The sequence below is a fragment of the Falco biarmicus genome, chromosome 8, assembly GCF_023638135.1.
Source record: "Falco biarmicus isolate bFalBia1 chromosome 8, bFalBia1.pri, whole genome shotgun sequence".
Classification (NCBI taxonomy): domain Eukaryota; kingdom Metazoa; phylum Chordata; class Aves; order Falconiformes; family Falconidae; genus Falco; species Falco biarmicus.
This window is the reverse complement of record NC_079295.1, coordinates 8,361,762-8,387,443: the sequence shown is the minus strand read 5'-3', so window position 1 is coordinate 8,387,443 and position 25,682 is coordinate 8,361,762. Positions and strand designations below refer to the sequence as shown.

Here is a 25,682-nt window from a genome sequence, read left to right as displayed (position 1 = left end):
GTCCAGCTCCCTGCTCCTTGCAGGAGTACCTGAAACCAAACCATATGACAAAGAGCATCATTCAGATGCTCCTTGGACTCTCGTCAAGCTTGCTCAGTTCTGATTTACCTGGGCTTCTAGAGGTACCTTCCCATTTATGTGAGACTGATTCTATGTTTTCCATAGATGAAGGGCATTTTACCAAAGAGAATGTATTTAGAGATTTGATTAAGTGTACCTTTTATAGGGGGAGATAATCAAATGCCTGCTGCTGACACACACTGTTATCCACGTAGTGGTGTGAAATTTGATGTATGAGGTTTGCATGTTACATCCAGTTTCCAGAGAATGGAGACTGAAATAGTCACAAGCATATGTTCATTTTGACAGAATATGATTAGATGAATTTGACAGCATACTTTAGTAATGTGTCTTTGTAAAAACAGATGTACTTCTTCACTGGAGCAGTTTCTTTTGATTAAATTAACATTTGTGAAAGCTTTTTCTTCAGTGTTACCACTTGTCTTTGTGCCATATAATATAGCTTTGCTTTATATGTGTGATCTCAGTGCATGCAAAATAGGCATATGAATATTATGCATAAACCCCCCCCCTCAAAATAGAAAAATATTTAGCGTGTCTCAGTTATGAACTTTGCAACAGTGCGTGGTACCAGTTATTACTAAAGAAATTTTCTGTATCTTGCAGCAATGTTACAATGAGCCTTATAAAAACGAATGAACTTGATATTCTTCTTAAACATTTTGGATATATTCAAATATACTTCACTACTGAAGTATGCATGCTTCCTTTTAAAGAAGGCGGTTTTGCTGAAGTTTAGTTTTGATGCCAATGTGAAGAGAAATTATTACCACTTTCAATTTTTTGGCTTTTAGTTTTGACAGCTTTCATTGCCAAGCCCGTACCTTAAAGAACTGCTGTGTAAATGCAGTAGACTTCTCTGTGACACTCGTCACCTGGGTTATCTTGGGTTAATGCACATTTTTTATTTTGATCCTAGTTGAATTTAAAGAAATCCACGTAGCTGTAGCAAAGCTAAGCTGGTGAGTCTCCTGCATTGAAACTGGGAGCCAGTCTTCAATCGACTAGTATGTGTGAGGCTAGGGGCTTGCTTATCTCTTTTTTGTGTGTTCTGGGGTTTTTTTTAGCTGATCTAAAGTGTCCTATGCTTTTAATCTCCTCACTCCTCCTCATTTTTAAAGCTTGATGAACACTTTCTCAGAACGTTTCCATCAAATTAAGTGCATAAAAGCCTGAGGTGCACGATTGCTAGTCACTCTGAACATTCATAAGCTGAAAATTACATAATCATTTTTGGTGGATTTCTTTTATTTCTAAGGCTTTTACAGAAAGAATCTGACAGTGTTCTGTTCATACCTATTAATATTTCACACCAAAATGCACTTTTAAAGCTTTCTGGGCTAACATGCATATTGGAATAGTTTCACCCATTGTTCTCCAGATGCAGTGTGCTCTCAAAGTAAATACAAGTGTCTGCATTTAGGAATCTAAATTAAAGGTTTTAGATTCCTAAAACCTAAATTAAAAAAGATTTTAAATGCTTGTGAAACAGCAGGATGGGTAATAAGAGAGGGCAGGATCACAGCTTTCTGCTCTGTTGTAACCCAGCTTTCAAGATTCCATAACACTAGGTCTCTATCTTCGAGAGGTCCCAGTTCCATTTGCCTAGGAGGCTGTCCTCTTTAAGTGAGACTAACTGGACACACAGACTAATACGAGGTGCCTCTAATGGATTTGGACTCTGTCAACAATCCCTTTTTGAACAGATCAAATACCTGTATATTGCCAAAATGTTGCCATTTTGCACTAGGTTCTGTTCTCTTTAGCGTGCCCTTTAGCGTGTCATTGTAGACTTGATAGAATATTCTGCTACATACCTTGGAAAGGAAAATGGCTAAAAATAACAAAATTGCTTTCAGTAATTAATATTAAATCCTTGTGACTTGAGCAGCCAGCTGGAAATATGCTATTCTACAAGGTTTTCCATTCAAAATGAGTAAGAATCACTGGAGCTGGGTGTCTTCGTTTATCTCCAGCCAGTGCGCTTGCCTTCCTCAACACAGGACGAAATGGGTAACCAGAAAGTGTTGCCTGGTCACAGAACCATGTCTCTTGAGCAATTATCTCCCCAGAGAAGCGCTCTTTAGGCTATTCCAAGATTCTTAAATACCCAAACCCCAAAGAAGCTCTGCTATCTGTGTTTTTGTTGCCAAAGTTGTACTGTAATGGGACCTACCACATCTGTGCTTCAGATTGGACTCTGCTGTAGTGCAAATAGTCTTGTTGACCTTCCTTGCAGTGAAGAATACCTTCTGCAGGTCCTCATTTTACTGAGCTTTCCTATAAACCAGAAGTGAAGTCAACAAATTGTCTATTATCCAAAATGTGCATCCCAGTGGTCCACACGCACAGGACTAGGAGTCAGATCTGTCTGCTCTTGGTAAAAAAAGGGGTGGCGGGGAAGCCTATCCTTGTCCTTTTGCTTGATTTGAAGAGCTTCCTCTGCTTGATCTCAATGCTTTTCTGGGGTGCCTGCTGCTAGGGTATTGACCTGCCACCCAGGCAGCAGCTTCAGATGCTCTCCTTGGCCAGAGCTGGGAAATAGCAAAAGACACAGAGAACTTCTCTGCTTCGCTGAGAACAACTGGGCATTTAAGGAGCAGGGGAGGTAGAGAGACAAAGGGCATGGGGTTAAAATGGCAGATAATATCTTTATTTCTCCTCAGGTTTGTTGTGCTCATGCTAATGACATTCAAGGTGCTTTTGAGGTTGAGAAGTGCTAAAGTATTCTAGTTCACGTTGAATAATTTGTATCGCTTTCTCTCCCTCTTCTTCTAACACTGTTGAGAAATGCCGTATCTAAGCTGGAAACGCGATGCGGGATGGGTTTGTTCTTCCCAGTGGTTATGAATCCGAAATCGCTACATAAAAAGGGTAGGCTAGGGAGCCACGCTAGCTGTTACCCCTGCTTGAGGTGAGTTTCTGCAGTCTGGATAAAAAGGGAAAAAGTGGGTCTTTTATAGCAAGTGATAAAAGGGGGTACAGAACGCACATCATACAGAGTAAATGAACTTCTGTGTGCAACTGCATCAGTGTGTTTCCTGCTCAAACAGGAACAGTGTTAACAGCTTGCAGCCAAAGCAAAATAAATCCGGGGGGATTTCTGTGATAGAAATGTTCTTTGTGAAGCTCCATGTAACACTTTGTTTTAGCTTCTGTAATTACGAAGTACCCTGGCTGTTCTACGACAGTATTTGGCATTTTGCTCTCTCTGGTGATCCATGGGGAGAATTTAGACTAGGGAATGGTGGTGATTAGCACTCAGCAGAAGTATTTTGCCTTTTTGACTATTTGATCCATCATGCTTCTATAGTGCTGCAAAACCTATCTGTATTTTTGCTTGGGCTCCTCTCCGAGTTTCAGGTGGGAACAGATGACCCAAGAATATTTTAATCCATTAAATTCTGTGGTGGCTATGCTGTGAAACCCCATATACAAACCTCCAGTAAGACGTTGTCTTTAAACTGTGGGTTAATAACGTATGGCTCAAAGCTTAGCCAAAACAACCTTGTTCCTAAAAAAGGGTTTCATGGCCAGTAGTGGTGATTTTAATGCTGTCAGCCTGTGACAGTGTCCTTGGCATTAAAAATTTCGTTTGGAGTGGTGAAATGAGACTAACTTAAGAAAACAAACAAAAAACAATCAAAAAACCCCGCAGAAACTTTATAAAATAATTGATATATTGGTTAACTTCACAGGTTCACTGTCAATTCTGCTTTCACCTTTAAAAGCCCTTCTTAAGCTCTCAGGTGATGGGATAGAAAGTGATTTACTGCCAACCACTGAAATGAATCCCATAGTACCTGGCTTTCTGCACAGTGGAGGCTGCAGGGTTAAGAAATCCCTGTAGCTCTTCGGCACCATTTGCCTTAAATGCTCTCTTGTTTATACTTTTTTTTTTTTAAAGGATCATAAGGCTTACTGATGTGCAGAAACATTTTTTTTTTCTCTGTTCCCAGTACAATGGACAATAATTTAATATCTATGTGAATTTCCATGTCTTAGTAATACAGGTGCTCGCTGTATTTTCATTTCTGCATAGATAATGACACTGGTGTTCTGAATGTTGATCTTGAGGATAAGGGCTCTCACTTCACTGATCGTAGAAACATAACATTTTTGGTCAGGATCCACAATAACCCCTTTCCTATAGTTCACAAATATTCACCTCTTGTTTAGTCCAAAACTGGAGCTCTATACTTCATGTGAATTAGGAGACGGCAAATTCTGTGCCATTTGGTAAATTCTTAGTGAAATTTTCTGGTGGAGACAGACCTGATGTTTCTGGAATGCAGTAAATATTAGTGCATTTAATGTAATTCCTGTAGGTTTGGAATACTTGCATATGTATTCTCAGACCAAGACTGCAGGAATGCTGGGAAGTGTGAATAATCGCCAATGGAAGAGCTTTTATCTTTAGAAAACATTTACCATCTTTGCCCAGGTAGACTAAAACTTCCTGATATGTTTGGAGAGCATCTCTGACTTATGCTCAGGGTGCCCTGTTTCTTACTTGAGGTATGGAGGAATTTGCTACACCTGAGAGCCATGAAGTGGCCCCAAAAATCTGTCTGGTCCCCAGGTTTGCTGTGCATGAGAGAAACACGCAGAAGAGTTTGTTCCCCAGCTCTGCAGCTCCTTTTTTTTTAAGAGATGACTGAACTAATGAGTATTTACGTATTCATTAATTTCTCTTATTGTTACCAGCCAGACTGGTTTCACAGGTTAGTGACTGAGGGACTTACTGCAGCTATAAACCACAATAAAGATTCATGTTCAGTACGTCAGTAGTATTGATGCATGATCATATTGTTTCTGTCTGTCCCTGAAAGCTCTGTGTTCTTGTGAAATAGGATGGCAGAAGATGTATAGAAGTGATTTATCTCTCTCTTAGGATTAGCTGCACGTCTTTGATGTGTTTCTGAGTGGTTCTTAGCAGTCGTGGATCACTTGGATGAGTAATGTCTTTGGGCTGAACACGTGTGGTAGAGGCAGGCAGGATGGTGGTGACTCCTGCGTTAAATACAAGGTCCCTGGTGTACGGAGTTCTAGGAGAAGTTTCTCTGATGGATGGTGAACCTGTAGCCTATGTTGTGGGGTCTGGATTGAGTGAGGAAATGAGAGAAAATGTTTGTGACAGTTTGGCAGTGCAAATAAAATGGAAACTGCAATAGCCACCAATAGTTTAAACTCTTAACCGCTTTTTACTATCGGCTTAAGGTAGGCTTTGTGTGATAATAGCTCTGATGTGACAGGGGAAGTGGAGACACGTGTACGAAATTACAGGCGTTACGGCTTTAGTTAAGACTTAGTTTTGTGCAGTTACCATTTTGTGATCCTAGTGGTGTTTGATGTCTAAGCTCCTACAGTCCATTTGGTACTTATTTCATAGTGGAACCAATTGGACAACCAAGCCAAGAAGGAAAGAAAATGGAGCAGTGAAGTACACGGCAGCTGCCTGTTCCTAAGTTATTAGTTGCTGGTGTGCAGTGTGTATTGCAGAGCAGGCACACAGCTGGTAGGTGCTGCAGTATGAAGTTAAGCCTCTAAGTAAAAACTCGTGCAAATGCAGATGTGCGTATGCCAAGGTAATGTGAGTTGGAAGGTAGGTAAAGCTATCTCCATCACAAAAGGAAAGATTGCTCTGAGGCCAGGCTGCAGGTTGGAAAATTCCAGCTCTATTCCCTCTTCTGCCAGCGTCTCTTGGCAGAATAACTTATCAGGATTGATTAGTCCTTCGTGCTGCGAGTCCTGGCAGAGCAGCAGCACCTGCCTCACTGTGACTGGAGGGAAAAGTGCATCTGAGACTTCTCACTCCTACTTTTACAAAAAAATGCTACAGGAGTCTTTTTGAGCTTTTTTTTGGTGGCTATCCACTTACGTGTCCTACCCTACTGACTGTACACTGGGAACAGACTCCTATGTGCATCATTCCCTCCATTTGGTTTCCAAGGGAGAAAAGCCTGGAGCTGGGCGAGCGGAGGGCGCCCAGTGCATGGCACAGAGTTCCCTACTCTGGGTGCTCTGGGATCATGCTTCAGAACACACCTGAACAGTTTAGAGACTCTTCCGATTACCAGGAAATATCACTGTGAGCTTTTGACCATCAACAGAAACTCAAAACACTTCAACTTGGTTTTAACGGTTGTGTTTTCAACAGCAGATCTGTAATTGCAACACAAACTTGTTTTGTCTTGAGCCTTTTGAACGGTATGCCTTTGTTCTTTTTCTCTGGCACTGGGATTGCTCATGGATTAGAAGCTTCTGCCCTTCAGAGCTGGATGTATTTTCTCCTTGCATGCTCATCCACTGCAGTGCAAAGCAAAACAGGATTGTGGGGGAGTGCTTGGGCTGGTGGGGTGGTGATATCTGCCCAAACTGGGTCACTACAAGGATGTAGAAGGTTCTCCAGCAGCACACCAAGTTCTGCTTTCTGCAAGGACAGTGGGCTGGGAACAGTCTGGCTCTCCAAGGAGGCACTGTGAATGTCAGCAATAGAAATTCCTCTTGCCGAAGTCAATAGCTTTAACTTAAAGGCCGAAGAAAACCAGATTACATTGATAAGTGTCAAACAAAAAGTTAGGGAACAGAGTAAGGTTTTTGTTGGGTCAAACCGTCGGTAGCTGCAAAGCCCTCTGTTGTACTCACCAGTGTTTCAACAACCTTGTAGTAAATCATGTTAATAAGTGTTGATTTTAGAACTGTTTCATTATCTTCTGGTATATTAATATCTAATTATTTATTCCCACAAGCATTTTCTTGTACTTCTGGCTTTCTAATAGTGCTGTTGATTGTGTAAATTAGCTGCAGTGTTGTTTCTAGTTTTTGTAATACCTTGGTAGCAGGTGGGACCAAAACATCGCTGTTCTCATAGAAATAACCTGCAACTGTTATTTCCTGTGCCCTACTGCAATTATGTGTGCCTTCGTTATTAATTGGTGAATAATCCTGCTGTTGCTTGCTCCCGTGCATTATCTCTTCCTCTGTGCCCTCCCTTAAAAGGAAAGCATGACACAGATAAAAAAGGTGGGGCTTTGCAAGCCAAAGTATATCAAAACCTTCCTCTTTGAGTAATGATTTCAGTAGGATTGCTGGGGCACATTCTGGAGACTTTGGTAAGTGTTCTACAGGGGTACGTGTTTAGGCATGGTTTTTGCTGTACTGAAGAGTATATACTTTTAATATGCTGAAATTGAGGTAGCTGTGCATCTGAAGTTTGGTAACGTCTTTTCTTTTTGACAGCTTTCACATAATTGCTAGAAATATGTTAGTGCAAATAGTGGTTAGATTTATCTGACTGCTTTCTTAGAGGGGAAGCTGGTCTTGCTTTGTCAGTTGCAGACAGGTTTTTTAAAAGCCTATTCATTAAATTTTCTTCAGAATTAGTTATTTTTACTGTCACTTCTCCGTTTAGTCACCTCTGAGCTGAAGACTTTCCTTGGAATATGCTGCTTCAAATGCTGTGAAACTCATAGTATGAGGATTATTCTAGTGTTTATTTAATGGCTATTACTCTAAAAACATGTTAGTTTAAAGTTATGCTTTAATGCAGTAGTCCATGCTTTAAAAATGTCTTCTTATATACCTAATGGATTGGAAATACAATAGAAAATGAATTAATTTGCCTGTTACGTAGACTGTGGCTGTGTCACATCTTTTAAAGTGTGCACGGTTGCTGTGTTATTTCTAACACTGATAGAATTAATGAGATTTGCTTACAAAAATCAGCTAAACTCGGTGGTATCAATGCAGCTCTTCAGAACTTAAATTTAAAAATAAGTCCAAGGTTTTCAGAATTCCTTTGCACCCTTGCTAACTTTTTTTACTTTGTTTGCAACGTGTTCATTCTTATAAATTATTTACAAATGCAGCAAGGCAAACTTGAAATCCTTTACTCTTTTGAATGAATAATTTAATGCCCTTGTTTCCTCTTAATCTTCTCAGTTACGTCCATAGTCACTTTTCTGGTGTTAACTTATTAAACGGATCAACAACTAAAGTAAACCTCTGTCAATAAATAAGTTGCATAGATTCCTGACCAAAATGTATTTCCCCCTGTGGAAATTTATTCTGAATTACAGCATTAAAAAAATCAATTTTGTGAACTAAGAATTGCTTTCTGGGCTGTTAAGAAATATGTCCCCCAATGCAGATGCTGGTTTTCCTCAGTGAAATGAGTGATACGGTGGAGGGTGTGGGTGTGTGGTTTTGCTTTGTTTTGAACAATCTGGTGGTTTTGGGGACTATTTTCTCAGCCATTGCCTTGGTTGCTAACCAAAGCTAGCACTTCATGAGGGCAGGATGACTGCTTCGTGGCTGTGGCCATCTAAATTCCTCTGGCACTGTGTCCTCCTAGAAGAGAAACTGCTAAAGCTTTGTTAATTGCTTCTTTGCTTCTAGCTCATGCCAGGAAAACATCCTTGCGCTAGGTAAAATGTGCAAAGCTCGTGTCCTGCCTGGGGAGGGAAGGAAGGATGCTAAAAATGTTTGGGGTGCTGAGTGAAACCTGTCATAGCAGCAAAGTCAGCTGTTCGTCTTATAGCTTGCTTGCCCTGTTTGGAAATGCAGTGAGAGCTACTAGTCTTTTGACGGAGCACTTTTTATTTATCAGGACCTTCCTGATCTGCGCTGAAGGCAGGGTCAGGCAGGGAAAGGGGGTCATTACCTGCAGGACCCTGGACTCATTTGGAAGCTTCGTGAAAATTCAGGCAGGCCTACAGCCAGGCAATGGGTGGTCCCAAATTTAGGGAAGGTAAAGCCAGACTATTTGACCAGACTATGAAGACCAGTGTTTGGGGTTGCATCTGTCAGTGAACGAGTGACGCTGGCCAAGTCCCTAAATAATTCATAGGTGGTTCCTTGATGGAACTCTCATGGCTACCCAGCATGAGGTTCTACTGGCCCTGAAATGATCTTGGGAAAGCAGTGAGCAGAAATGGTAGCCTGGCTGCTCTTGGCAAGCTTCTAGTGCTTCATATTCCTTTACTGGCCCCCTTCCCATTGGGCCAGGGGAGACAGGGCACACACATGGCACTCTCGGGGTTGACTGGCACTCATATATTGGTAGATCTCTGAGCACTGGCACAGCCCCTCTGCGCAGCACCCCTGCCCAGACAGTTAAGAAATAATTTATTAAGACAGGAGAGATTGCAGCGATCAGGTGCAGGTGCAAGGCTCAGCCAGACAAGTGCACTAGCCCTGTTTCATGTGCAAAGGGTCCCTTTTATACCCCTTTCTGCTAATTCCTCCTCTGTTCTCCCCTGTCTGCCTTTCCCTCCTCAGCTGGCAGGGCTCCACTGGCCCCCCTCCAACATCCTTGAACTTCAGCTTACATCCTCAGCAGCTGTAAAGTCCGAGTTTGCACAAAGCTTCTGGCTAACTCATCAATTACTGACTGACAAGGTGTTTTTTCTTATCTTTGTCTCCATGATGTTTGCTTGCTAGGTTTGAGCCTCTGTATATTTTGTGTATGGCTTCCCTCTCATCCCACCTGACAAGCCCACCTCATCAGATAACCTCACTGGAACAAACATTGCCCCGTTCCACATACCCTTATTGTGGTATATCAGGTTTGGGTCTCATCACTCCTTTGTTGTCTATCAGTCAGATTTTCTTCTCTGCGTGATCTTGTTTATGGCTTCCTCCTTTTGTGTTGAAAAGGCCCGTGAGCAGGTACCCTTAAAGGAACAGACGTTCGCTCCTTCTACAGACCCTTGCAGTTCCTGGGCAAATAAAGGCACGCTTCTGTTCTGGGGATCTGAAGCAGGGCACAACCAGACTGGTGGCCTCTTTGGAGGTCAGTTCGTTCCAGTGTTTTGCTTTGAGCTGTTGTAGTTGGCTACAAAGCCTTTTCCTGAATCTGGTGTAAAGCTTGCCAGACTTCTGTCCTTGCTCTGAGGTGGAAGTGCTAGAGAATTATGCAAAGGAGATGATAAACTTCAGAGTAGGAGCGTGGTCTGTTTTCTTCTGCAGCTTCTACTTAAACAGCCTAACACCTTTCTGCAGTGCTGAATGAGAAAACAAATCGGTCTGGGGCAGATCCACTGTCCCTGAGACCTTGAGCAAGTGTGTACAGCCTGACATTTATCTGCAGCTGAAGAGAGTTCCCCTGTGAAAGGCCTAGGTCAACACAACTGTAGCTCTCAATGGCACATGTTTTGGAAAGTCACTTTTGGATCTATTTCAACGGTGAAATTTGAGGGAGAGTTCATTATGGGAGATGAAGAGATGTGAAGAGATTATAGGCTGTTGGTTTTCAAAGAAAAGGAGTGGGCTTTTTAAATTATTCCTCTGGGCTGAGGATCCCAAACGCCCATGGTGGGGGTCTGTGGGTGGTGGTGTGATTCTTAGAAGCTCAGGTATCTGTGGAGTCCACATGAAATGCAACCAGATGGTCAGACCATGTACCAGCTTTTTGGGTTTGTGCCTGAATTGCAATATTACGTGATTTTCCCATGGCATGCAAGCTAGCTCAGTGTTGGCTTGGGAGGCCTGAGATGGGATTTTAACTGTTCTGGTTTTATGTTTTGCAGAGGGTGTATAGCCTGCCTGCCTTTTTCTGCAGGGAGCCCTGACTCTGGAATAGGCTTTTCTTTCCGTGGAACAGTAGTGCCAGGTCTGTGTGAAATGCTGTGCTCTTGGCCGTTCTTTGAGAGACTCCGTTCCCTTGTAACACTTACTTGTTCTTCCAAGCTTTTGGTGAACACTGGTTTTCCATAGGTCGTGGTTCCAAGTGGTCAAGTTAAAACCTGTGCCTGAATTGAGTGCAGGTACCGTTTTAGGCATCCTGTTATCATACAACACTAAATTAGTGCAGAATAAATAAGATTTAAAGAACTTCAGAAGCTGGGACCACTGCAATGCGCCAATTACTCAGGTTGCAATACGACTATAGAATCATTTAGCTTGGAAAGGACCTTTAAGATCGAGTCCAACCGTTAACATAGCCCTGCCAAGTCCACCATTACACCCTGTCCCTTAGTGCCATATCTACATGTCTTTTAAATACCTCCAGGGATGGTGATTCCATCTCTTTCCAAGGCAGCCAGTTCCAATGCTACCATTCTTTGGGCCCCAGTATCTAGCCACAATGAAATGTACTTTCCAGCTTTTCGCTTTTTCTTGGGTTTAAATCATTCCTGTTGCATGCAGAAGGTGGGAAGGGGGAACAGAGCCTTTTTTGTGCTCTTCCATCACTCAACAGAGATAAAAAGAGTGATTGAAATCCCAGGCACGCTGAAGAATTTGGGGGAAGTATTTGTGGACTTCTACCATGCACAGTAAACAACACTGAGTCAACTGTGCTCCGCCTCAACGTGCAATGTTTTTCGTAGTATTTTTAAAATAACTGTGAAGTATAAATGTACATGTCTTTGTGAAAACCTGCCTGTTCTTTCTTGCTTTAGGGGTTGCTCACGTCACACTCCATCGTTCTACTTAAGACTACACCTTCTTGCTGCCTGTGCCATTCCCAGTTTGTTGAGTGCCCCAAGTAAATTGTTTCACACTTGCTGTTTTTTTGATCTCAGAAATATGTTTACACAGGGATGCTTCATCAGAGCTGGAGAATGCATGTTCCTGTTTCTGGGGGGATGCTTTTTGCCATACAGTGGCAGTATCACCTAAGGGGCAAGCCCACTGTACACAGTGAGAGGAAAAGGCAAGAGAGAAAAACAGTGTTGGAAGGAGAAATAGAATTTGTTCTCACTGTGTTAGCTGCCTGCCAGCCTTCCTTTCAGGAAAAGACCTTTTCCAGTATTATTCATGAAGTAACATGAAGGGAATGGGAATATTTGCTGTAGCATAAATAAATTTTTGCCCTGTGCTTTTGTGCAAATGAAGTGATGCTCCTTCAAAGTGATGCCCATACAGGTATCTGCTCTAGTGGGCAACTGAAGTGCGTTTGCTTCCAAGGGTGACTTCTTCACTTTTGGATCCAACAAACTTTAAAGCCACTTACTCTTCAGATTGCACATGTTGACAGTCCTTGTTACAGGAGTGGACAGAGGCCTGAGGGATCATGTTCAGGTGCTGCAGCTACTCTAAGATTCTTCACCTTTTACACTCCAGTTTGCTGATTGAAATGTTTCTTCATATTATCCCCTTTATTTTGTAAAGACACTGAATTAGGGACTGCTCATTGTGTATCAACGCTGAATAGCACAAGTCCTGAGCATCAGAGATGGGAAGGGCAAGAGTTAAGATATGGCAATGAATTGAATGGGATGGTGTGTAAGGCATGCGCCTTTCTCAAAGCATGTTGACTTGGAGTTCTTTTTGGAGTGGGGAAAGAAAGAGGAAAGTCTTTGTGGTGTGAAAGAAAAGATTTTTCTCTGAATGTTAGTTTCATGTTTTAGGAATTGATATACTTCCTAATTATTTATGTTGGATACAAATAACATCTCCCTTGCCTTCCTAGGGCACTTAAGTACCCTTGCTGTTTCTTACCTACTAAAAGAAATTACCATTGCTTCATCACCTCCTCCTCTGCCACGCTCTTTCAGGTTTCTATGGGCACCATGAGGCACCGAAGAAATGGCAATTTTGAGAGTTCCAGGCTCCTCTATTCCAGCATGTCTCGCAGCACAGATGTGTCCTGCAGTGACGCTGTGAGTATCTGCTGCATTCTTGACAAGCTTGGGTGTTATCTTGGGAGTGGGCCACAGTGGTTATGAATTGCATCACATCAGGAGAGGGATGATGGATTTGCCAGTTTTCTTTTATGGAGAAGTTTTCCTAGCCCCTGACCCTTCCAGCAGTAGTGAAAGTCTAAGTATGCATTGTATTCCTTTTGATCCCTGTAACTTTTTATTGTACGTTATTAGTCATTTATGTTTTAACATGCTTTTTCACGTTTCAGTTAGACACAAATCCTCTGCCTCTAAAGAACAACCCCAACCTCTTCACACAACTTGAAGGCAAAGGCAGACAACATATAATTATGTTCAACATCTTTTTCAAACCTCAATGATTTGCTGATCACAGTGATTGCCTGGCAGATTTCTTGCTTCTGATGGGCTTGTAAGAGGCCTAATGACTCACTCTTAGGTCTTTAGCAAGTGGTTCCCCCTCCCTTTTATTTTTTTGGTCTTGCATCATTGTGGCTTTTACTGGCTAATTATGTTCTCTTCTATTGTCTTTGTTTTGGACGTTATACTTTTCTACTTGGAGTAACTTCCTCTAACTTCTGTTTAACTATGAGTGTTCTGTGCAAATGGTAAACTAAACTACAGCTGCATGTCTTCCCTTTTCATCCCAAGCTAAATCTTGCCTTGCAAATCTAAGCTATGCTTAAAACCAAACCAACCCTCCAACCCTTTATCAGCAATGGAGATTTTTGTTTGCATTTCCTAGCTCCTATAGGCAGATTAGGAATGAATTTGCGTTGCCTGAATTCGAAAGCTTCCCCTGCGCTTGTGGAGTTTTAGGGTTAATATGAGAGATAATGGTTAAACAAGGTGGAGAGACTTTGCATTCTATTAAGCTCACACAAAGCATGATTTTAAGTTCTATCCAGGTCTTCTACTGGGGTCTTTTTCTGTTGAATTAAAATAGCCCCTACCCAATAGGATGTTGATGTCTTTGGGTTTTTTTCTTGGGAAGAAACAGTGTTTCCCATAGGCTTTTGAGCAGTGTTTACAGCACTTGACCACTATTTGAAAAATATTTTTAGTGCTGTAAGTTATTTGGAAATGCTGTGTAGTTTACAGCTACTTCTATTGTGCCACTGAATTCAAGTAAAACGATTTCTAGGTGGGTCTTTTGGATTAAAAACTGGAACTCAAATAGGCTCTCCAGCAGCTCTTAGGGCATCAAATCTGTTTGGATGTTCAATTTTATTTATTTTTTTGGAGGGGGAAGCCATACCTTTTGCCTCTTGAGTATATATTTTGCTTGATAGATATAAAAATACTAGTATGACATGGGGGTTTTTTTGGAATGCCTATTTGTGATTTTAAGTAGTCTTTTGTGTCCTGTTAGCTCCCATCAGTGCTTTCTAATTGCCTTCCACCATCCGCTTTGAGAAAGGAGACTTACAAATTTGCACCCATTTTCTTTGTGTTTAAACCAACTGTGTTGTTGCTGAGGTTTCTTCTGCTTTATGAGTTGTCAGAAATAAGCTTTATTTTAAAAATATTTTTAAGGATTTGGTCAACTTCATCCAAGAAAACTTTAAGAAGAGAGAGTGTGTCTTTTTCACAAAAGACACCAAGTCAATGTAAGTAAATATTTTTTCTCTTTTTCTACGGGTGTGGGGGGCTGGGAGCTTGAGAGTATTTCTGTTTGCAAAGCCGTGTGGTGGGGTTTAGGTGGGGAGGAAACTTTTTTGATTTTATAAGGAGCCTGAATCTGGCAGTGCAACCTCACCTCAGTCTCACTTGTACAACTCTTTGTTGTCACTTGTTTGGCTCATTTGCTTATGCCTAGGGTATTTTGCAGTGGTGGTCAAAAGCTGGAAGTCTGATGGCTGGACAGACACTGGAGTGCTTCTCCTAGCTCTAGACCAGTGGTCTCCATGCTGGTTTGATTGCACACCCCATCAGAAAAATATTTTTAGCATACCCCTCAATGTATGTTTATTTATAAACTATATACATCTACTACTGTATAATATTATGTACATTGGAAAACGTACACAAAAATAGCAATTTAAAAAGGGTGAGAGAAAGATGAAATAAATACTTTTTCTTTTTTAAAGTTCATGTCATATGCTCCCCTCTTTGGAGGCCACTGCTCTAGACTCTGTGGAGTTTGTGTAAAACTGGAACTGTATCAGTTTTAGTTAGTACACAAGTAACTTGATGCAAAACTAGGGGATGATTCTGTCAGCATGTCTTCCAGCAGCTCTGAAAGGGGATTTGATATCAAATCCCCTATCTGAAGCATAATTGTGGCAGTATAGACGTGCTTTTAGGAATGCAGTACCAGTACTGGCATTGGTGTGTAACAACATAGGTATGCATCAGAAGCTTGAATAATTTAAATTTTTTCATTTTAAACCCAAATCACAAATTCCAGGCGCAAGCCTTTACAGCAGAGAAAGGCAGTCTTTTTTTTTTTTTTTTTTTTTTTTTTTGCTCAGGCTGATGTTCTGTTAAGATAGGATATCGTACTTGCTCCGTTTTCAGGCACAAATACCTATGCAATGCAAGTTTGAGGACCATAACATTGCTTCTGGGTTTTGATAGTTGGTTGTTGTTTTTGTTTTGGTTTTGGGTTGTTGGGTTTTTTTGCAATTTCAGGAGAACAGTGATAGAATTAAAGCAGCTGCAGAAGTCTTAATATAGAATTCTAAGGGCTCTCAGTAACCCCATTCTGCTCTGAAGCTGGGAGGAAGAATGCCTTGGAGAGAGGGGGAGGGAGGGAAGGAAATTAGTCTCATTTCAGAAAGTCTTACTTAGGGTCCTCTTCTGTCATCTAAAATGGGATGTCTGGCAAAGAACCAGCAAAAGATGGGAGAGCTGGTTCTTATCAGCTTCTCTTCCTACATAAGCCCACTGGGAAAGGATTGCAAGTTGATACTTGCTGGGGTTTTTTGTCTATCCGTTTTTAAGGTAAACCGCTTTTATTTGCAAGTTATAGTGGAGTGGAAGAAACCATGTAAGTTTTCTGTCCTTCAGAGAGGCACACTGGGACTCACCCTTACAGCAATCTTCACAGGAGGGCATTTCTCAGTCTCATGTTTGCAGGCTGCAAGCTAATCATAAAGGCCTCTGTAAGCACATAAATTCATGTTCTCATATTAATCCTTTTGGACTGATGCATCTGTTTTTTTTAATTCCCCACCCCCCATATATTGCCAGATTGCACAGTGCTGTTAACAGCATTGCTCCTCTTGCTTCTCCTCTTCATCTACATTTTTGTGCTGTTAGTAAAATTAGCACTGGGCGAGTGTTTACCTGATGTTTCTTGTTAACTTAGAGTGTAGGGGCCACACTTGTTCCTTCCTGTTGCTGTTGCTGACTGCAGTTGTCAGTCCTGTCTTTCGTAAGCAACTACCCCTTCTCCATGCCCTCTGAGGAAGCAGGGATATAGGATATATGGAAGATTTCATGGATTGTGCTGCAGCTCTTCCTAGGAAAAGAGTTCTCCTAGCTTCCTAGCTTTCCCATCTAGTCCCACATAACAAAATTGCAGATTTTTCCACCCCTTGATGCAATTTCAGTGTTGGTGGAGAGGGCATTGTTAGTGACCGCACACCATGACATGCGATGAGGCGAGTGGGGTGGGGGTGGGAAATGTGCTGGGAACACAGGAAACTGCCTGCCAAATCTGCTCAGAGACCAGACATGCATCTTGATGTGACTATGCTTTGGACGCACTTGGACACCAGTCAGGCCCTGGGTTTGCATGGAAAACAATTACACTTAGTAACCTCTTCATATCTGGTTGAGAGCACAGAAAGCGAAAGAAACCATTTGTGCGCAGGTTAGCAGCCGATGAGGTCGCTGCCGGTGTTGTCTGATGACAAGCTCTCGTTAATTTTCTTCTTTTCTGTGCATAGTTGTAGGGTTTCAAATTAAGCTTCTGGCGAGCTAACTTGGTTTGTGATAGTGAAAGAGGTCACAAAGGTGAGGTCCATCCAGAGGTGTTGGCAGATCTCTCGGCACAGACTGGCTCCTGAGATGAACTCAGCTCGGTGCCTGGTGCTGCACAGAAGCAGATGATAGGGGCAGGAGGCGTGATTAAGTGCTGGTCTCAGCTGAAGGTTGGTTCCTCTTAGCTGTTAACTTGTCAGGCAGCAAATCCAAGTAGAGTCCCACGTACAGCTGGGTTTGTAGCTCCACCTGCCACTAGGCTTGTTGTCTTGGCACAGCCCTGCTCCCAGGCTTTGCCCTCGATATGACTGCTGCTGCAGGCACCCTGTGTTCTACCAGCTCCAGGTTTGTTGCAGAGTAACGCTTCTCGGGAATGTCCAGATTGAACAGAAGTTGTGGTGTCAGCTGTTTTTTCTGTCCCTTGTCAGTGCACATATCGGAGCTTACTTTTCTGTGCTCAGGATGGTAAGTGTGGGGTTTCATGTCTATTCGTTTTTCTTTCAGGGGTAACTTATGTAAATGTGGATACCCTGAAAATCAACACGTAGAGGGCACCCAGATTAATAGCAACGAAAAATGGAACTACAAGAAGCACACTAAGGAGCTTCCTACTGATGCCTTTGGGGACATTCAGTTTGAAAACATGGGAAAAAGAGGAAAGGTAAGTGATTGTATTAAGGGTATCCATCAGGCACCTGTTGGGTGCACCGTATTCAGAGTATTGAACCCAATGCCAGTGGAAGCCCCTGAAAAGCAGGGAAGGTGCAGCTAAAGTCTATTTTGTTCTAATGGAAATGGAAGGAGTTATGCTACAAAGGAGACAAGCTGGTTTCTCAAGCCCTGAAAATAGGAAACAAAGAATAGTTTCTTCTATTTTGTTTGTTTCATAGGCTGATGATGGGAGCAAATAGAGATTTCCAGGCATGGCAGAAGAATGAGTGAATTTTACTTTTCTTTTTTTCACGGAACTGGTTTTATTGCAATTGGCCTGTAATACCATTCTGAATGTTTCTCACTGGGACTCTGTGCAGTGACTGTATCCATGTGCAGTTGGAGCAGCAGTTTTGTGGTCCCCGTCTGGATGGAAATGTCATGGTGTTGAGCAACAACTTAGTACCCTTTCACTCATCTTTATCAGTGAACCCAACCTGAATTAAGTGCCTGAATGATCAAGGTCCTGATTAAGATGCTTTGTTCCTTACAGTCTGACTTTAAGGCCAAGACAAGGCTGTTTCTTGGAACGTTGCACCTTCCCCATGTGGACTAACTTACACTTTAGAAAGAAAATGGTGGGGGGTGCACACCAGTACAGCTCTCTGGACAGGAGCACATGTAACATGCTTTGCCTTTGAAGGTGCAGCAGGATCCATGAGGTGACAGCCATAGGGATTTTATATCTGTAGGGATGTAAGACCTTTCTTTGGAGGATCTGTACTCTTCAGTACCTGCTTGCTGCTCCATAAAATCATCACTCGTGCTTTGTCATGGCTTTAAGATTGCACAACATGTCTTCTAACGCCTGCCTACCGAGCCTGCTGACCCATATTGCCTTATGTGCAGATCGTTGCTGTCTGCGGCTGTACAGTCATATCTCAGGCCTTAGGCTGGACACTGAAGGATGTTGTGGGATGTTGGAATGGGGCTTGCATGTCCCACATCCTCATTAAAGTAATTTTGTTTGGAAGGGTGCTCTGGAGTTTTCTAGCCGAAACTCTTGCTCAAAGCATATCCACATAGACCAGGTTGCTCAGGCCCATAACCAGTTCTGATTATTTGCTAGGGTGGAGATCCTGCGATGATGGTAAATTCACAGTGGGGTTTTAAGGTATCAGTGGCACTTCAGAGGTTTGGTTTGGGTTCCTCCCCCCTTCCCCCCGCCCTCCCCCCCCCCGTGTTTTTCCTTGGTGTGGGGACAGTGGAGGCATGGAAAGAAGAAAACTGCTGATGTTGCTGTTTCTGATTTATTCTGATACTGTGTGACGAATCACATGTAGCTGAGCTCATCTGCCTTTTCTAAATGACCGATATTTACTGTTAATGCAGCTTGCTTGTGACAATCAAAATCAATGAGGAAAATCAGAGCATGCTATGTAAATTAATTGGGTTTGTTTTATGCAAAGTAGCAGAAACAAGAGGCATTTCAGTGGGAAGTAAGACTGACGGGTTTGAATCACGCTTGGATGGGTCCAAGTACTTCACCTATCTCTTGATGTGCATATTTTAGTTTTATACTGCAGTGTTGTAAGCTGCTGTATACCTTTACTGAAAGAAGAAATGGTTCACTCTTCGCAACATTTCTGAGTTCTCAAAGCTTGAATGTTCTTTCCTTAGTTGTGTCCCCCTTCCCGCCTTGGAAGCCAGTTTCTGTGTGCCCATAGTTGTTTCATGAAGACTCTTAAGGCCGCTGTGTGTGTTTGAGAGCACACTTTGTTCAAATACTGCACGTAAGTCACCTAATCCATCCCACTAGCGTGCTGGCTGGAGTTAATCTTTGTTCTGCCTTCTCACTCCCTGTACTGCAAGGCACCTGCTAGTCTTAAACATTGCACAATATTTTTCTCTTGATCCCATGTGCAGTGGGGAGGACATAAAACCCAAGGCAACACCAGAATTGCTGTTATTAGCGAGGGATGGGAGGTTTTATGCCCTGCATTGCGCTTTTTAGGCCAGATGAGTCTTAAAAAATTCTGAGCAGGAATGTTACGTGTGAACAGACCAGTGAAATCTCTACGCTTCCGAAGTGCTGCTTGTGCACTCCTTTTCCTGCCGTGTTGCACAGGTCCTGTGACATCTGAGAACGTTGCGGTTAGCTGCGTTGTATGCTCTGGTAGCCATCAATCTGAGAAATGCTTCTCCGAATACCTTTCTGAGTTCAGCTTCCGAAACGCTTGGCATCGCCCGTGTTGCGAGGGTCGGATCGGGCATGGTCGGGCTGCAGCAGCCACTTGTACCAGCAGGTGGCACCGTTGCACCTCGGAGAAGGCGAGTGGTGGCCCCGAGGGGGGTCGCCCGCTCCGGTGGAGCCTTGCCAAGGGCTCCGCGTGGCAGCCGCCAGAGGTGTAGTTGCTGATGCATGGAATGGAACTTAGGTGTAACCGAGGTGTGTTTGCAATTATGCGCCGAGATGTACGAAAGAAGGACGTAAGCTGTACGGGCAGCTCAGCTTCAGCATCTATCTAAAGCAAGCACCATATAAAAGATAAAAATGACTTCTTAGGTGAACACAGCAAGTCATTCAACTGGAAACCTTAATTTGTTGATGGAGCAAAGGCAGTCATACAGATACCAGGTACTTGGTGTATCAGTAGGGTTTAGGAGAATTGCCTTCTAACTACAGAGCTAACAAGATTTGCTGTGGGGATGGCTTACTGGCTCTGTGAAGCAGTTAATTTTTCTGGTAGGTGGCTCCACTACTATTGGGACCGTCTCCTGAAAAACACCCAAGGCTCCATGTGACTGATGCTGCTTAGAGCAGAAGCTGTGGGAGTCCCTTAGCTCTCCTGTGTACCTGCTGGAGCCTGCTAGACTTCCTCTGTGACGTGCTGTTCTGAGCCCAGATGCAATAACTGCTCCTGGGAACTTGTTCTGGAATAAACATGTGCTTTTGTTCAGGTTAAATGCTTCTCAAGAAATGGACATTTATTCCTCCAACCAATCCCTTGGGTTTGCTCTCCTGCAAATATCGGGCAATCTGCACAAAATCCCCTGTGATACAGGTCCATGTTACTCCTCTTCATACCCTGATATGGGTTGTATAGGCGTGATGGTCTTCCAAAAGTCCATCACAATAAACTACTAACAGTGATAAAATCGTAAAGGGCCTATTGAATAGCATAGCAAGAAAAAGTCAGAGGACCTTTCACATAAATGAAGACGTAGTAGGTCCATCTGAAGTCAGATTATCTTTTTAGTGTGCTTTTTGGCATTGTTATACAGTGTTCAGGCTTTACTACATATTTGCTGAAGTTCTTATATATTATACTTCAAATGTTTTATGGATATATGTTATGTAGGGACACCATCCAAATGGAGCCTGGAATTTGTAGTTCATTAAATTAAGGCTTTAGTAGTGTAATCAAAATACAACTGTAATTGTTACTAGTTCACGTTGAACAATGCTACCATTAATCCATAATCTAAGATATAAATAACATTGTTATTTATTGTTAATGTTGTTATACTGTAAACTTCCTTGGTGTTTGTTCATCCTTCCAATGGTCCTCTGAACGCCAAGGTCAGTCCTTTTGCCTTCTCTGAGCAGAAGGTGGATTGGGTGCCTAGTTGTAGAGGAAGGATAAAGATGCTTTAGAGAAAGAAACAATTCACAGTTACTTCACCCTTCTTCAACTGGTTGTTGGAATAAGACTGTACGTTAGAGAAGAAAATGTAATTTCTGGTCTGTTGCTAGCTATCACTATTTATCTCTTGCTGTATTTGTTCTCTTATTTTCTCTCAACCAAGTACATCCGTTTGTCATGCGACACAGACTCCGAAACACTGTATGATCTGATGACCCAGCACTGGCACCTGAAAACCCCTAACCTTGTCATCTCTGTCACCGGGGGCGCAAAGAATTTTGCGCTCAAGCCCCGGATGCGCAAGATATTCAGCAGACTGATCTACATTGCCCAGTCCAAAGGTAAAGACCTGCATATGTGTCTGTATTATTTTCTTGCTGCGTAACGCTGTTGGAGTGGCAGCAGCTCGAAGGGTCAGCAGGGAAGCAGAGCGTTTGGTTTGTTCCTGCTTGGCTGGTGCCCTTGGGGCAGATGTGACGTAACAGTTTGGAAGTGACAGGGTTGAGAGCTAGCCATCGGATGCCCATGATAACCTAAGGTCAGTTGTGTAGCATATCTTTTGTGTTTAATTGAAGAATAAATGCCTTTTCTGAGGTAAGATCTTAAGAGGGGATTGGGTGGTTGTATCTCAAAGGTAATGCATTAGGAGGGTGGGTATTCCGCTACGTTTCCCCAGGTTATTGAATGTTGTCCCCCAGGGGCCTGGATTTTCACAGGAGGCACACATTATGGACTGATGAAGTACATCGGGGAAGTGGTCAGAGACAACACCATCAGTCGGAGCTCAGAGGAGAATGTGGTGGCTATTGGCATAGCAGCATGGGGCATGATTTCCAACCGAGAAAGTCTGATTCGCAGTGGTGACAATGATGTAAGAAACAAGTATCGGCGGGGGGGAGAGAGGGGGAACTAAGAGGAGGCTCAGCTGTCAATTGTATGGATTATGTCCCTGACTGACCGCTCCTCTCGGCGATGACGGTATCTGTGGTAGGCTGATGTTATCAGCCATGTGATGACCGAGTTGAGTGGTCAGTCAAGCTCTGCTCAATGTCTGGCGATGCAGACCTCAGCAGGATGCTTTCCAGTGCAGTGCTTGTGTAGAAGCACATCTGTCTACTTAGCCTGACCTACTGTGTCCTGAACAATTCAACCTGGGGCTAGCTTTTCTTCAACATACATAGCAGTGAGACAGAACATCAGGTGCTTTTCCCAGAACCAGGAGGAAACTGAAGCGTTCTCACGTTCAGGATGGTCACACACATCTGGCCTGGTGGGAAGGATTTCATCTGGGCTTAGCATGTGTGTGGAGGTTCAGCTGCTCTAATTTCGTATCTGGCATTGCATTAGGGAATAACCTCTTTCATGGTTATTCTAGCTGCTGTGAAATCCTTGCACGCCCGCCCATGGTGGGCATTCCCATGAGCTGAGACATATTGTACCTGCTGCTACTGTTAAGGAGCTTGCTCATTGATGCTGTTGTTCTGCCTGCCAGATAACATGGGCATAGCTCCCCTTGTCTTTTGTCTACTAGACACAGTAGAACGTGTCTAAAAACCATCCTGCTAGATAAACAAAAGTTTGGTTTACTGAGGGTTCTGAGGAGGTTTGAGGGTTGAACTAGATGATCTCAAGATGTCCCTTCCAACCTACAAAAAATCTGGGGAGGTGTTGAAAGTGAGTTTGCCACAGATTTAATGTTTGTGGTAGCTGAAGGAAGCATGCGTTGCAGAACTGGATCTCTGAAAGGACTAAACTGTTGCAAATAACTTCCACTGTTCCATGGGCTGAGATGAAGTTGAGAGGATCATCACACACCAGGCCGCTCTGTAAAGAAGAAAAGTTTCTATGCAAATATTTATGCTGTGCTCTTGCCTGGGGTTTTTCTCGCTGTCTTCTGCTGCTGTTGGAACTGCCAGTGAGCAGTGCCTTGAGTCAGAAAATTCAGACTCCTAACTACTGAGGAATAGTTGGTGGCTAGGGGTTGAGCTTGTCACTGGCTTGTCCTTGAAGGCTGGTGCATGCTCTGCCCTTGGATCTCTGTTAAATGCTGTGCTTGTGCTTCCAGGGGTACTACCTGGCTCACTACATAATGGATGATCTCAAGAGAGACCCCCTGTATTGCCTGGATAATAATCACACCCATCTCTTACTTGTTGATAATGGCACCCATGGGCACCCAACGATAGAGGCAAAAGTACGAACTCAGTTAGAAAAGTACATTTCGGAGCGAGTTATCCCAGGTAGGTGTGGGCATCAGGTTGCAAACCTCCTCCTTCTTAGCCCTTGTGTCCTTTGGGGCTGACGCACAGTGACTTTTCTGGGAAGAAGAGTAGTGATAACATCCCTTGCATGCTGAACTGGAAGGGATGCAGTAACTTCATTGCATCTTCAGCACTTTCAGGGACAACCAGCCCCCTTCAGAGCAATACCCCTCCCCTCATCTTCCTGCTTCATGTCACAGTAGAGCTCTGTGGGACACGGCAAATGAACGATTTCAGCCATACAGCCCTTCCCTCCTTTCCTGCTGGGCTTGCTGTCCTTTCTGTCTACTTCCTACCTGGCACTGAATTCCAGGTAGCTGAAGCACAGCTACATGAGAGCTGAAATGAGACTTTTCCCAAAATATTCAGTTGAGAGGGTGATTGATCCATCTGCAGCATGCTCCTAAATAATTTATTTCAGCCCCTTCTTTCTCAAAATGGAAAAAAAAAAATCAAAAGCCTTGACAGGAAATTCTGAGTTGAAGAGTGTTTTGACTGAGGCTTTTTGGTGTTTTGGGGTGTTTTTTTTACTGTGTACCTCAACTGAAGCATAGTTGCTGTTAGTCATGATGAAGCACCCAGAATCATTATGAAACTTGGTATGTCTTTTAAACACTAGCTCCTAAAATTATGGGCTTCTTAGCTTTCCTTTATAATCGAAAATGTGAAGTCAGATGTTCTGAATCTTGAACTTCTGATAAAAACCTTGCCCCTAGACTCAAAATGGTCAAATCAGTAGGTAAACACAATAAAATCGTGTTTTGGGGACTTTGGAGCTAGTTAAAATTATGATTGTTAGGAGGAAAAAAGCATGTGTTGGAGAAGACTGTCTGAGGCTAGCTATACAGAATGTTAGGCAAAACTGAGTTTTCATTAAAAATAGGAAGGGCTGTTAATAGATTTGGCAAAATCAACAGTGAACTAGTATCAGAGTGTTTGCATTAATTGCTTGGAAGTTCTTTCATTGTACTCTGGAAAAATAAGTTGTTTAAACTGCATTAATGGGTTGAATCTTTTTTTTTTTTTTTTTCCTTTTGGCATGTTTCACAGAATCTAATTATGGTGGGAAGATTCCAATTGTGTGTTTTGCCCAAGGTGGAGGGAAAGAGACCTTGAAAGTAAGTTTATTTCTTTTACTGATTTCCAGTAGTGACAGTAGGGACATCGCTCTGATACTTCAGACAGGTTACTCCACAAGCAACTTGGTAGACAGTCTTCTTATCTACTGAAGCTTGCCCAGCATTTGCTATAGAAGGATCTTGCCTGCAATTCATTTAAGCTCGTGAAGTTTTTTTCAGTCAAAATCTTCTGTGCAAAGTTTCTACCTCAGGCTGACATCCTGGAAAACCCTTGGCTTGGAGAGTTCAGTTGTCTCAGTTCTTCCCTAACAAATCCAGAGCAGGAATGTTTGTTTCTTGTGTTTATTTGAGCAGCAATCAGAAGTCTGTCAGCCATGTAGCTCTTGATCCTTCTTATACAAATTTCCTAAACTGCGGTTTGGGAAAACTTGGCTTGACCATGCTCAGTGGAAATTAGTGCTTTCTTGTATACATACAGGGAATATTGACTATGCTGGAGATACTCCAGGCCAAAGCTTGCTCTTACTGACTTGTGATTGCTGCTCCTGAGAACTGTGGGCTGCACCTAGTTTAAACCTAGCCAGCTGAACAAGGCAGGAGGGTCCTGCTGACTCTGACCCTTCTAAGCCCAGAAGGGGAGGGAGCAGGCAGCATCCTCAAATAGATGACAGGTAGGAAGAGGACAAACAGAATGGAGAAGATAGAAAGAAGTTTCTTGAAACAGGATGTCTAAGTGACGCTTAAGGAAGGGGTGAAAAAAGAGATGACTTCTAGATCTGTCTCGGTGTTAAAAACCAGGATTGCTACTTCCCCCTCCATCCTGCAGGAGTGAAGAGGGTGTGACTGAGGGAGCAAAGGGACCTGGCACTGGGGAGTTCAAAGCAAGGGGATGTGCAGTCAGGCTGTGTGGGAAGGGAACAGTAACAGTGAGGATGAGATGGCTCTAACAGCAAGAAGAAGAGCTGATGCAGACTAAGCTGAAGGACCTTGAGAAAGAGCTGGGAAAAGTGTTGCTTGGATTTGGCAAAAGGGTAGGTACAATGAAGAGAGTATGTCAGTGTTTGAGACAGTGAAGTTGAAGCAGGGTAGTATATATAATGATTTATCTTGAAGAGATGATCTTGGTATCAGAGCTATGCTGTTAATATTGAGGCTAATCAAACTGTTTTGCTTTTCAGGATGACAAACAATGTGAATCCAAAGCAGAGTCTCTGTTACCACTTCATTTGTGACATTATTAAATTAGTCTGAACCACTCTGTGAAACTTCAGATCATTATCCCAGCCTCCCTATATGTTTCCTGGGTGTTTCAGTTCTATTTGCGTGATTAATTTTAGCTTTGCCCACAGGTAGATTACAGGTGAATACAGATGCAGAGTTGGGTGTGTTAATCAGAGCTCCTAAGCTGAAATGAAGCATCTATTC

At 42.8% G+C, this 25,682-nt stretch overlaps 1 protein-coding gene across 1 annotated transcript in view; it reads left to right on the top strand.

The window, feature by feature from the left end:
- The first annotated feature begins 7,154 nt into the window (after positions 1-7,154).
- The window catches only part of TRPM8 (transient receptor potential cation channel subfamily M member 8), a 49,218-nt gene continuing 30,690 nt past the window's right edge, over positions 7,155-25,682 (top strand). Inside the window, exons 1-8 of the mRNA XM_056350268.1 lie at positions 7,155-7,196; positions 12,585-12,689; positions 14,226-14,299; positions 17,124-17,280; positions 21,081-21,258; positions 21,616-21,788; positions 22,983-23,157; positions 24,229-24,296. Coding sequence (XP_056206243.1) covers positions 7,155-7,196; positions 12,585-12,689; positions 14,226-14,299; positions 17,124-17,280; positions 21,081-21,258; positions 21,616-21,788; positions 22,983-23,157; positions 24,229-24,296 — 972 coding nt within the window. The remainder of the gene's footprint in view (positions 7,197-12,584; positions 12,690-14,225; positions 14,300-17,123; positions 17,281-21,080; positions 21,259-21,615; positions 21,789-22,982; positions 23,158-24,228; positions 24,297-25,682) is intronic.